The sequence below is a fragment of the Schistocerca americana genome, chromosome 2 (genome assembly GCF_021461395.2).
Source record: "Schistocerca americana isolate TAMUIC-IGC-003095 chromosome 2, iqSchAmer2.1, whole genome shotgun sequence".
Taxonomy (NCBI): Eukaryota; Metazoa; Arthropoda; class Insecta; order Orthoptera; family Acrididae; genus Schistocerca; species Schistocerca americana.
In genome coordinates this window covers 81933578-81947880 of record NC_060120.1, presented here as the reverse complement: position 1 = coordinate 81947880, position 14303 = coordinate 81933578, and the positions used below count along the sequence as shown (strand labels likewise).

General features: G+C 42.8%; 1 protein-coding gene across 1 annotated transcript in view; it reads right to left on the bottom strand.

The window, feature by feature from the left end:
* Nucleotides 1-14303, bottom strand: part of LOC124593796 (secretin receptor-like) — a 144623-nt gene that overhangs the window by 70254 nt on the left and 60066 nt on the right. Inside the window, exons 4-5 of the mRNA XM_047132144.1 lie at nucleotides 10279-10410; nucleotides 2079-2129 (exon numbers count right to left, since the gene is read on the bottom strand). Of these exons, the coding sequence (XP_046988100.1) occupies nucleotides 2079-2129; nucleotides 10279-10410 (183 nt within the window). The remainder of the gene's footprint in view (nucleotides 1-2078; nucleotides 2130-10278; nucleotides 10411-14303) is intronic.

The following is a 14303-nucleotide window of genomic DNA, read 5'->3' as shown; positions in this document are numbered from 1 at the left end:
GTTTCCGAGCACTCACGAGATTCAAAATTTCTTTCGCAACAATTTAGATTAATCTCCAACATATAATTCATGTACCACTTTTTTGGATATTAGCCACATTATATGCAGGTCAGTAAAAAATTGGGTAAACATTTGTATATGTTATTTATCGAACCGAAAAGACATAAATAATAAAGCAAACAAATACTGAATGTTTTATTTGATGGAATGACATATTTCAGTAGACATATTGAAGTTCTGCTCACCATTATCAATTTGATGCGTGCATGTTGTAAAGGAAGATAAATTTAGCAAAAAGAGATATTCACTCCCTAACGCTTATTTCCACCATTACCTGATTAGCAAATCCGAATTTTTTCGTAAATAGAGGTAGCGTTAGTGGTCATAAGCTTTTGACGCATCCCTTAATAGGGTTTTAGGCACATGTTGATTACGGTTTCAAATAAATACAAACCAGTCTGGTTGCAGTATTCCACTACGTTGCACTTATACCCTCAAAAGTCATTCATCCACAGAAATCACGAAGGACATCTGTTTGCGAGCTACGAGGTGCACACCACTCATACATTGAATTGTGTACTCTGGCTACCACGGAATAACGGGATAAAATAAGGTGTATTCAATGCATTGGGGGCCTTAACCTGTCAGGTTGGAGAAGGCTTTCGGTGCGTTTCACACCAAAAAGCAAAAGATGAGGGGTGCGACCGGCATCGCATCCATATTCATAACTGTACCGAAATGGGGATTAGATTTCCTGGCACTAAAAATGTTATTAAAAAATGGGAAACAGCATATACCAATTTATTTCTTTGTGACCAAAACTAAAGCTGTGAATAACTAAACGGATAAAAGACATAGATGGAAGATGTAATGCAGCTGGATGTTGAAGTTACAGCAAATATCTACACTCAATCGTGAAAACCATAGCCTCGTGATGACTGGGTGTTGTGTGATGTCCTTAGGTTAGTTAGGTTTAAGTAGTTCTAAGTCCCGTAGTGCTCAGAACCATTTGAACCATTCGAAAACCATAATAATTAAAGAAGTAAGATAGCTTCTTGGGGAAAACAGAATCCCCTGATTGACCAGTTCCTACAGCCTTTCTCAGGAAACTGAGGACAGATTCAAGCGGCAGTAGCGATCACTTGGCTAGCTGATGAGGTAGGAGAACAACGTGTTTGAGACGGAGGAGGTAAGTGAATAGTATAGGGTCTAATTTAGTTAATTTAGGTTTTGTAACGAAACCATTCTCTCATGCGAGTATTGAAAACTGAGTAATCAGTATGCCAAACAGCGGTGCAGTTTCGCTCCCACACGCAGCGAGGATACATGGCGCTTCTCCTAGTGGTGAACAGCAAACAGTGCACGATGAATACCATCTCAAAAAATCAGAAATCAAAGATAATTTGTATAGCACAACAACATTTAAAATTGAAGTTCATAAAAGGGATATAGTCGCTGAGAGACAAGACCGCCTAACAGTACTTGGTTCACACTACTGGATTTGAGAAGCTCATTTCCAAAAGGTACCAAAGCTATAAAATCTAATTTAACAGGAGAGACAAAAAAACATTTTACAACCAGTGTAGCATCAGAATACGTTTCATAGCTCTGTTATTGAGACGCATTACGCCAAGTATCGCTGTTAGTTTTTTATTTGTTTAGTTGTTATTGCGTAAAAACAAATGTATCTGGTACCTTTTGGCAGAAAACTGGGTTAAATTTGATAACTGTTATTTTGGAGTTAAATTATACCACTATAAGCACAAAATGTAGTTACTTGTTTCATCTGCAGTGTTTTGTACGGCAGTTTACACTCTTCCTGACTTATTTTGAACTATTAATAACTGAAAGATTTAGAAATATTACAGAGAAAATTAATGAGAACAATTTTATTTCATTAAATATGTTACTCATTATTATCATTTTCACACAACCTGAACAATGAACTAAATGGCATTCCCTGAAACTTTCTGCAGTACTGCTATCGCCATCCACAACAATATTGAAGACCTACTGTACAACAAAGCCTACATGTCACAAGGAGGCAAACTACGAACAGCTATCATTCGTAAAGAGACTGACACGATCACAGTATCCTCTTCCTGGATGTGTGGTGCATGACTTCGTTCCTACGCAAATTAAAGAGCATCCTTTCGCTACAGATTTGTCACTAACCTCACTGGAAGATTCTGTACTGTTATATTCACCAGTGCTTTTTTTATAAAAGGACACATCTTCTGCTGAATATCCCGTGTCCACATATCTTTATTGCAGGCTGTACATGGCTTTTTAGAATTAAGTTTCGAATCCTTGCCATAATATTCTCATATTTTACTGTTTTTCTTTGAGTTTTATCGCAATGAGGTGATTTCTCATAAAACGGTTAACGGTTGTAAACCAACGAGATGTGTTCGAGCCTGGAAACTAATGCTCTTCACTTCCATTTTCTTTATGTGTTTTGAAGACGGCGTACGGACTTTAGACAGATCTTGCCAGTTGACCCAGTTAAAATCAGCACCTAACACATGCAATTTTTGAGTACCTTTGAAAAGGATGTTGTATACTTCTGCAAAAGGATACAACTTTTTTACGTTTTACATCCAGCCCAAAAGCCCTGTCTGGAGGCATCTAGGAATTTTCTCTAACGGGAAAGAACCACTCTACTTGCAAATTGCCTTGATGTGCAGTTACTGAGAACACGAAAAGTTTAAGTTATATTTTGTTCTGCGATGAAAAACTGTCACAAAACACTCTGACTGCATCATTTTGCTCCTTATTGTAAATAGGAAAGAATATTAACAAGTAAAAGTCACGCAAACAAGAACATATTTCATTAAGTCCCCTATCTCCCTCTTTCTCCAGCTAGAAGTGTGGTGTATTCTCATCAACAGATTTATCTTTTCCCACAATCGCAATACCGGGAATGTAGTACCACAGATGCCCTTATTAATGGGCCTGCCCAATTGTAGTTATAGGCAGAGGTTGATTTTGCATCAGATCAAAATTCACAGTCAATGAATTTTCAGGCAGCTGATTGAGGTTCTGGAAAAATGCCTTCGCCCTGAATGTACGAATCATGCATTGAACAACTATCTCCCTCTTCCCTTCTGTAGATGCAGCTGATTCAAATTGCGTACTGTATATCAGGCATTAGCTGCAACTGTCCTGTTTCGTACTTTCAAACCCTAAGTTGAATTTGATAACAAATATCCGTAAAAGAAAATAAACTGTTATGACGATTAAATATTTACATATGAACTAAATTATTTAAATGTTGCAATGAATCATAAGAACTGCCAGTACAGAAATACGAGTGCATGATTATGAATATGAGAGTATGCTTTCTTGTAAAGTTCATTACAAGATTGTTTTTCAGTTCTCAACCGAAATATATGACATGAACAATAATCAACAATGTAGTAAAGTTTAAGTAATATTAAATGAGAGAAGATAGCAAATTGCCCTGTAATACAAGATACCTCAGAAGTTACACGTTGTTCACAGTTTCCGAATATTCAGGTGTACAGGAAGATATTATCTCCCTGCTGCTGCACCTCCGCCTAATGCTTTTCTCTGTATTTGAATAACTGAATGTGGGAAGAACTCACTTCTTGAAGTCTAATCAATTCAACTGTCAATCTTAACCCACCTCTCTTCTCTGGACCATTAACACATGTCTCATGTTTTGCGTTTGCAACATTTTCAACCATTCTCTACCTATGTTGAATACACTTAGAAATGTATCTCAACATAGATTTATCACCCCAGTCTGAGAATTTGCTTTATATTTTACAGGCATTGTCTTCTTGGCACCTTTACCACTTCCCTGATTGAGTCCGCACGTCTCCGGTGAAACTACATCAGTGTATGCCGAAATGAACTCCTTCTGTGAAATAGAATCTTCATTCTCATAGAAACTGTTATGGAACTCCTGAAATTCAGTTGCTAATAAACGTGCAGTACTGCAGAAGCCGCTGTCATTCACAGTTAATTTGAGGCCTAACACTAGCATTTTTGCTTGCTTAGTTTGTTTCGCGACACTTTTCTTTCAGTTTTGCCAGTCTACAAACCCTTGTCCATGTATTTTCAGTTTTTATTGGCGATTCACAGTATTCATCCATCAGGCTCCATAATTTAATTAAAAGTTACAGTGAAAGAAAAAGTTACACACGTCCTTACAGCGTAGAACGTCATTTAAATAAATGTCGGCCATGTTTGTGATGTCATTATCAAGAAGGGCAGCGATTGGCTTCCAAGATTTGGTACTTCTTGGAAACAAAATAAGACTCGATTTCGTACTCTTCGCCATGAACCACAAGTCTTAAGGGGAAATATATAACGGATTGGTACGTTTCGGAGTACATAATAGATCTTATAATATAGGTAACGGATCTAAGCAATGCTGCAACTTCTTATCTCATTTTTCAATTTTTAGGATTTGGACCTAAATGTGCTGACCCATGAGCACAACTGCCGACTGGGAATAAGACAAAACAACTGTCTGGGGAAGACACCAATACCCAAGAGACGTCGTTGATACCAGTAAGAAACACTCAAAACTCAAACGGTGCCGACTCTGTGCAATTTATTCAAATTCTTTGGTAGACATAGCCTCTGCAGCTTGTAAGTATCGGCTTAGGTCCATTCAATTATCTACATACTGTAATTCCGTACTCAAAGCGATTGGTAGTAGCACCGTTTAAAGTATTGAATTTTCCGACCACATGGGCCCTTACAAAAATTAAATAAAATAACAGCTCAAAAAATATAAAATCTTTTACTAAGACCAGTTACAAGCAATAGTAAGTCACAGTTCCCCCAGAAAATTACAATAAAATGATAGACTGAGATTTAAGCTTAAATTCGACTCGGTGGCCGATTAAATAGGAAAATGGAAAAATCGTTTAAAAGGTAACAGCAATGTACAAACTTTTAAAAAAGATACGACACCATGGGCCGCTAAACATTTACCCACAAACTGATTTAGGTTTAAAACTAATCTAGCAATAATGGCGGATTCTACGTGATTTCAAGGTCATAAATGTTTATCCAAGTGGTCTTTCTTTTTCTTTTTTTTTTCATGGAACGAGACAGTTAGAGAAATCACAAACCCTGACGAAAGGTTGGCTATAGACCTTAAATGACAATATTACAGAGGGTACAGCACAGTGGCCGATTAAATTTCAAAAGAGAGACCAAGCTTTATAGCTGCTGTCGGTACTGGGCCCGTTGGGTTGAATAGAAAATTACAGCAAGACCAAATGGAAACAATTATTACTTTTAGTCGGGGTCGACTAACAGAATCAAGCCAGAAACAAGTAGAGTCTCGTAAAGACTCAGGGAATACCTCACTTAAATTACAATTAGAGCAACAGTTCTAATATTTGGGTTAAATCAGCGCAGTGGCCGTACAGTCGTTTAGTTAAGAAGCCAGGCTCTACTAATAAGTCAACACTTCTAAAGCCTTTGGCCTTGCCACACTTATATTATAAGCAGAGCAACACTTCTAATTTTTGGATTAAACCCGCGTGGTGGTCGTTTACTGGAGGCAGCCAGGCTCTACTAAGAGCCACTTAAGGAAACAATTGAACAGTTCTAACGCCACGGCACATGCCGGTCTTACATTACAAATAAAGGAACAGTTATAATTTACAAGTTACACTGTGTACAGTTTTAAGCAAGTAACCGTTAGAATTTACTCAAGGTGAGCTCGAGTTTTTGCAGTTAGCCCGACTCTGCGGCCGAATAACAACCTTCAAGAAAAGAGTAGATACAGATTATAATATAAAAATACATAACTCTCAGAGCCGAACAGCAGCTCTGCGTAGGGGCGCCGCATCAGTGTCCCATGTTGTCTCCAATAACACCAAAACAAGCAATTTAGCTGCCTCACTCGTGACAGTGAAACACACTAAAAATGAGTCTACGTTTAATGCTTCTATTTGCCGGTACCACACTCACGCACTCACAACAGCTGCAAAGAGCATTACAGTCTGTAACAGTGATCAAAGAAAACACCGGGGAAAACACAGGTTCATGAAAATTCCATGAAAGCTCCTGAGAAAAGGCCGAAATATGGGGAGAAATTAACCAACAACTTCATCCATGATCGCCAAAGCACAAAGTTTGTATGGCAAGAGGGGAGGGAATACGATAAGCCTACACAGCGAATGAGGCCGTTTCCACAACTAGATGATATCAGAAGACACTTCCACGAAACCATTGGTTCCAAATAATAATCTGAGTCGGTCTGACGCTACTAAGGTCTCACATTCGCATGCTTAAATGTTTGACGCCGGCAGGGAAATAACCGCCAGGCAAACCCACTAACTCAGTCGCCATGAGAAAATCGTAAGCTCAAGGGCATACGCACCAACCCGCGCGCCCGGTAATGGTGGAAAATTCACTGCAAGACGCATCGGGATCACGTCTCCACTTCCCGCCCGGACCTCAGACGGCTTCCGTCGAAACGCCGGCGTTCCCGGCACTCTACTACCGCTTCCGCCCCTCCTCAGACCACCAGGCCGTCGCAGCGCCTCCTGACCCGCCAGCGCCCTCTACGAAACTCAACTCGAAGCCGCCGGTTCGGAATGATAAAACGGACAATTCAAACACGAACGAGCTGGCACAGCTCAATAACCATTTAAATTATCATAAAAACTATAACACTAAAAACGTCAAGAATGATGAGATGCATCCAATGCTGCGTAGCTATACAAAGATCATTTTATTCGCAGATACCGGTTTCACGTCAGTATATGAGGCGTGTTTTTTAAGTAAGTACAGTTTTGAAATTAAAGAAAAAGACGTGCTAAGATATCTCAACAATTTTATTTTTACATGAAAGCCTGTAGCTTAAACTGCTTTTCTACATAATTTCCGTCGATATTGAGGCACTTGTCATAGTGTTGTACCAGTTTTGGAATAGCCTCCTCATAGAAGTCTGCCACCTGACTTGTTAACCATTGTATCACCACTGTATTGACTTCGTCATCGTCTTGAAGACGCTGACCGCTCAGGTGTTTCTGCATGTGCAGGAACAGATGATAGTCACTGGGCGCAAGATCAGGGCTGTGCGTTGGATGATCTAGAGTTTCCCATCGAAAAGATGTGATGAGATCTTTGGTCTAATTCGCCACATGCCGACGGGCATTGTCTTGCAGCAAAACGATGCCCTTGCTCAACTTCCATGGACTGTTGCTTTGATTCTGGTGTGACGTACGACACCCATGTTTCATCGCCTGTAACAATTTGGCTTAAGTAGTCATCACCTTCCTTGTGGTACCGCTCAAGGAAAGTCAATGCACTGTCTAAACGTTTGGTTTTGTGCACATTCGTCAACATTTTCATTACCCAACGTGCGCACAATTTTCGGTAATTCAAGTGCTCGGTCAAAATGCCATACAAAACACTACGAGAAACATTAGGAAAGTCATCCCGTAAGGAGGAAATCGTAAAGCGTCTGTTTTCTCTCACCTTATTGTCCACTTCCTGCACAAACTTTCATTAACGACCGAAGGACGCCCACTCCGCTGTTCATCATGCACATTTGTGCGGCCATCTTTAAATGCTCTCACCCACTTTCTTACCATTCCATCACTCATGTTTTCTCCGTAAACTGCACAGATCTCACGATGAATATCGATCGCTTTTAGGCCTTTAGCACTAAGAAATCTTATAACAGCCCGTACTTCACAGTCGGTGGGACTCACGATTATCGAAGCATCTTAAACACTCAGTACACAACGCAAACAAGCAAGAATCAGACTGTAATTGCGTCAGTGCGTAGATTACGGTACAGGCTTTCATATAAAAATAAAATTATTGAGATATCTTAGCACATCTTTTTTTTAAAATTTAAAAACGATACTTACTTAAGAAAAATACGCCTCGTATATCGAACTTCAGCTTCACAATGGTTATATTTTCATAATGTAGATGGACAGTTACGGAGTCCCAGAATATGGCAAGTTACCCACGTTAAGAGTCAGACGCGACTGGTAAGCTGCCGTAATAAAATGATGATTGTCAAAAGTTCTGACCATTTTATTGCATATAGTTCAATAATTGTCACCCTGTAAGTGATTAACATTGTAGGATAAGCCATTGCAATTGTGAAATGCTGGCACCGTCAGAATGTTGCATGCAATCGTGCCAACGTGCATGCGTTGTGTTGTACAGGTGCCGGTTTCAGTTTGTCGGATAGCTTTGCATGCCTGTTGCACTTGGTCGGTGAAAACAGGGACGGTTAAGGCTGGTCGTGAAATACACTGGAATTGTAGTCAGATGATGTCTTCTATGTGTTCGATTGGAGATAGACCTGCTGATCGATAATATGTGTAGCATGGTGGGTTAAAACAGCGGCATGTGGACGAGCGTTGATCGATTGGAAAACACCCCCTGGAAATCGCAACCCAGACCATAGGTTGCAATACTTCTGCATAGATGATGGATGAAGCTTGCACAGGACGGACTATGTTGGAGAATTATATCAAAGTTCGTACTGAAAACGACAACTACTCTAATGAGAACTCTATTTTCATAACAAATTTAGAGCACCGTTTCGACTACCTTTGTAGGCTGTTTGAAATCTCCTTCAGGAAGATTCTGATGTGGGTGTAAACCTAATTATTTTAATAAAATATAGAATGTAAGTATCAAACATTTCTAATCCATCAACATGTGACTCATCTCATTTTCTTAGAACTTCGACTCTCCGTATTGTAGATGCATGTGGAATGCAAACAGACGAAGGAGTTCAAATTATTTATTCCTATATCACATTTCTCGCTATTTGTCAATGCATTCAAATATCCTGCGGTATGCATCCACACCTATTTACACTGATCAGCCTATAAGTGGACGTTGCAGAACATTCAACGGCCAGTTGTAATTACATTCACTAAGTTGGCATCAATCCTATCTGTATAGTGACAGTTTTCTACATAGAACCACCATACACTATGGGATTAAAAGTATCTGGACACCTCGCTGAAAATGACTTACAAGTTTGTGGCGCCCTTCATCGGTAATTCAATATGGTGTTGGCCCACCCTTAAACTTGATGACAGCTTCCACTCTGGCAGCCATACGTTCAATCAGGTGCTGGAAGGTTTCTTCCGGAATGGCTGACCATTATTCATGGAGTGCTGCACTGAGGAGAGGTATCGATGTCGGTGGCTGAGGCCTGGCACGAAGTCGGCGTTCCAAAACATCCCAAAGGTGTTCTATAGGATTTACGTCAAGACTGTGCAGGCCAGTCCATTACAGGGATGCTATTGTCGAGCCGCCACAGGCCGTGCATTATGAACAGGTGCTCGATCATCTTGAAAGATGCAATCGGCATCCACGAATTGCTCTTCAACAGTGGGAAGCAAGAGGGTGCTTAAAACATCAATGTAGGCTTACGCTGTCATAGTGCCGCGCAAAACAATAAGTGTAGCAAGCCCCCTCCATGAAAAACACGACCACACCTTAACACGACCGCCTCCGAATTTTACTGTTGGCAGATGACATTCCCCGGGCATTCGCCATACCCACGACCTGCTGTCGGATCGCCACATTGTATACCGTGATTGTCACTCCACACAACGTTTTTGATGCAGTTTGGAATTCCTGTGTGAAGGTCTGGATTGATGTCTGCCTGTTATATATGGCTCTGAGCACTATGGGACTTAACTTCTAAGGTCATCAGTCCCCGAGAACTTAGAACTACTTAAACCTAACCAACCCAAGGACATCACACACATCCATGCCCGAGGCAGGACTCGAACCTGCGACCGTAGCGGTCGCGCGGTTCCAGACTGTAGCGCCTAGAACCGCTCGGCCATCCCGGCCGGCCTGCCTGTTACACATTAGACCCTCGGCGGCCTCTGTCAGTCAACAGACGTTTCCACTTCTCTATTACATCGGAAGCAGTGGACCTAGGGATGTTTAGGTGTGTGGAAATCTCGTGTACAGACGTATGACACAAGTGACACCCAATCACCTGAGCACATTTGAAGTCCGTGTGTTCTGCGGAGCGCCCCATTCTGCTCTCTCACGATGTCTAATAACTACTGAGGTCACTGATGTGGAGTACCTGGCAGTAGGTGGCAGCAAAATGCACCTAATACGAAAATCGTACGTTTTTTCGGGGTGTCCGAATACTCTTGATCACACAGTGTACGTTTACTCTGCCGCATGCTGTTTAGTACAAAGGACCACGTGCACAGCTGATACACCATTGTGGGTTTTGTGCTAAACATCTAGGGAAGAGAGAGAGCGGGAACTAGGTACCTCGTACAGGGACGCATCCTCTGGCGGCTGGTCGCTGGTGACTGCACCACACAGCGTGTAGTTGGCCCACGTGGCGTTCTGCTCGTTGCGGTACCACGAACCTGACCAGGTACACAGCTTACTGGCGTACTCCTGCGAACAAAGTGTTGATGTGATTTAGCAGTGAAGGATAGTTCATTCGGGGGAGGGGCTCAAACAGCGAGGTCATCAGTCCCATCGGATGAGGCTGGGGGTTGATTTGGGGGAGGAGACCAACCTGCGAGGTCATCGGTCTCATCGGGTTAGGGAAAGATGGGGAAGGAAGTCGGCAGTGTCCTTTCAAAGGAATCATCCTGGCATTTGCCTGAAGCGATTTAGGGAAATCACGGAAAACCTGAATCAGGATGGCCTGACGCGGGATTGAACCGTCGTCCTCCCGAATACGAGTCCATTGTGTCAACCACTGCGCCACCTCGCTCAGTTTTAGCGGTCGAATTCCAAGTCTACCGTAACATATCGGATTATATAGACTGCCCGAGATCCATCCTGCGTGACAACGCATATGAAAAATACATGCAACACACAGGAACCCGCAAAGCATAGGGGCTTATATTACGTACAACCCAATCGTACCCTCTTCATGAAATGTCTTTTCTAGTTTCTTTTTGTAGCTAGCGGACTATCGGACTAACGTATTTGAGCTTCACGTAGAGATCACACTGCCTCACGACAATAACCTGACCATGTGCCGAAAACGTTTCTGTTATATTTTGTGAGCATTTAAGTTATTTAATCAAAGAATGAAAAATGTCGCTTTAAAATTACGACAGTACAGGTCATATTACCTTGTGTGAGAATTAAAACTTTCCCGGCGTACAGATTGTTCCATAAAATTTCGAGCGAACTGCCGGATGTTTGCAGCTTGCTGCCACGATGTTTTGGAGCAGAATCTTCTGCCCACCTTCAGGTGAATACTGACAGGAAAGGGAGTGAGTTCCGCATTTAAGATCCCACCTGCACATGCGCGGTGTGTCCAATAGGCGTTGCGCACCTGCTGTTTGTCTGCAAGTATGGGCGCTGCGTCGCGCGCCCTCGGTGGTGAAAACTGACTTCATCGATACCAGATCGGTTGTCTTTGCATGGCAAAAGACTCCGGCTACTCAGAGGACGAAGTTCTTATATCACGGGATTCCATTAAGAATTTAACTGGAAACCGCGTCTCGACCAGTAAGGGACTACTTATCTACTATACACTGGAAATATTTCAGCCAAAATATGTAGAATATTAAGAATACATAAAGTTAAAGCAGTTTTGCGTCCTCCTCCTAAAATCTCGGCGCTATTGGGATCTGTTAAAGATGACTTAGTGTCGCGCAAGGCATCTGTTTACAGAATTCCGTGTGAATGAGTCAATTACATAGGACAAATGACGCGCACTGTGCAAAGTAGAACATCGGCGGCATACTCGCCTCCTTCGAGCCAAAACGTCCGCTAAAGCCGAACATTGTACTTCCACTGGTCACTTGATGAAATACGACCCAACGAAAATTGTAGCCCATACGTCAAACTTTTGGAGATCTATCATCAACGAATCAGTGGAAATAGGACTGCCTGAGTCACGTACTAATCGAGAAGGCTGTTTCCGGTTAAATTCTGCATGGAACCCCGTCATAGAAAAACTTCGCGCTCTGCGTAGTCGGCGTCGTTTGCGATGCAAAGACAATCCATTTCATATTGATGAAGACAGTTTTCACCACGGAGGACGCGCTACGCAGCGCACATACTTGCGGACAAACAGAGCGTGCGCAACGCCAATTGGACACATCAGGCATGTGCAGGTGTGGTCTTAAATACATGAGCGCAAAGCCTTTCGAGTCAATATTCACCTGAAGATGGACAGACGAATCTGCGCTGAAATATCGTGGGAGCAAGCATCAGACATCCGGCAGACATATTACTTTGTTTTATTTTTCCTTTTGCACGTAACAGACTTCGCTGACAAAGGCTACGCTCATCGTCCTCTCTAAGAGTTACATTTGTTTCACACTCACACTGAAGCAACCAGTACTACGTTGCGTCTCCTGATTAATTAAGGAGTTAGTCACTGATCATGGAAGCCTTTTAATTTACGCTCTATTCTCACTTACGCCCTGTCCGCCCCAGTAGCTGAGTGGTCAGCGTGACGGATTGCCGTCCTCTGGGCCCGGGTTCGATTCCCGGCTGGGTCGGAGATTTTCTCCGCTCAGGGACTGGGTGTTGTGTTGTGTTCATCATCATTTCATCCCCATCCGGCGTGCAGGTCGCCCAATGTAGCGCCGAATGTAATAAGACCTGCGATATGGCGGCCGGACCTGCCCCGCGAGGGGCCTCCCGGCCTATGACGCCAAACGCTCATTTCCATTTCATTTCCACTTACGCCCTCTAATCTCCAGGACAATTACCGATTCGCAAACACAACACTGTATCAAATATAAATCTTTTAATTAATCATTCGTGCCTTCCCGTGTATAACTGTAATACTTTTCTTCTACAAAGCGACGTAAGACTTTGAACTATTAATTCCATTTCCTACCAATGTCTGCACATTATGTATCCACGGCGCGGCGGGGCGCGACCGTTCTGTACGATAGCTCAACACCGACTGTTCACGCCACGCTAAGGCGGAGATTCACTATACAGAAGCATAATGATCCCTCAGAAAAAGGAATGTTTGGCTTTCAGAATTCAGTGATAAGTAATTAGTGCCTTATACACAAATCAAATAAAGTTTTGCATCAGCCGGGTTCCCAGAACTACTGAAGACAGATGTTGACTGTGTATATTGTATCTCAGACGCAGTTCCTTACACTGTTCAGAGATGTCACTAAACCAGCCCAAAGTTGTAAACAACCACGCATGAGCATCGTCTATTAGACGGAGGGGGTCCGACACCGATCAGTTCCAGTCATTCCAGCAGGAAGGAGGTACATGGCTCGTGTTGTCTGTAGTTAAAGCATGCGTTTCTATCGCGTCCGTATTGTTACTTTGTGCCAGGAAGAGCTGGCAGTGTCCAGGCGTGTCGGAGTGAATCAAATCGATGTTGTTCGGACATGGAGAAAATACAGATGAACTGTCGATTACATGCCTCGCTCATGCTGCCCAACGGCTATTACTGCAGTGGATGACCGCTACCTATGGATTACGGTTCGGAGGAACCGTAACAGCAACGCCACCATGTTGAATAACGCTTTTCGTGCAGCCAAAGGACATCGTGTTACCACTCAAACTGTGCGCAATAGGCTGCATTATGCGCAACTTCACTCCCGACGTCCATGGCGAGGTCCATCTTTGCAACCACTACACCATACAGCGCGGTACAGATGAGCCCAAGAACATGCCGGATGGACCGCTCTGGATTGTTATCACGTCCTGTTCACCGATGACTGTCGCATTTGTCTTCAACCAGACAATCGTCGTATTTGGAGGCAACCCGGACAGGCTGAACGCCTTAGACACACTGTGCAGCGAGTGCAGCTAGGTGGAGGTTCCCTGCTGTTATGGGGTGGCATTATGTGAGGCCGACGTACGCCGCTGGTGGTCGTAGAAGGCGCCGTTACGGCCGTGCGATACATGAATGCCATCCTCCGACCGACAGTGCTACCAGATCGACAGCATACTGCGAGGAATTCGTGTTCATGGAGAACAATTTGCTCCCCCATCGTGTACATCTTGTGAATGACTTCCTCGACTAGAGTGGTCAGCATGTTCTCCACACATGAACCGTATCGAACATGCCTGGGATTGATTGAAAAAGGCTGTTTATAGACGATGTATCTGAGGGATCTACAACGAATCGCTGTTGAGAAGTGGGACAATTTGGACCAACAGTGGCTTGATGAATCTGTGGATAGCATGCCACGACGAATACAGGCAATGTTCTATTATCAAGTGTTTTAAGTGTTATACATTGTCTAATGTGACATACTGTCGTATTAAAATACACTATTAGACACATTGTCTAAGAGTCTAAATTTCTGGAAGAGCCTACTGCTTTGTTTCATCACTGA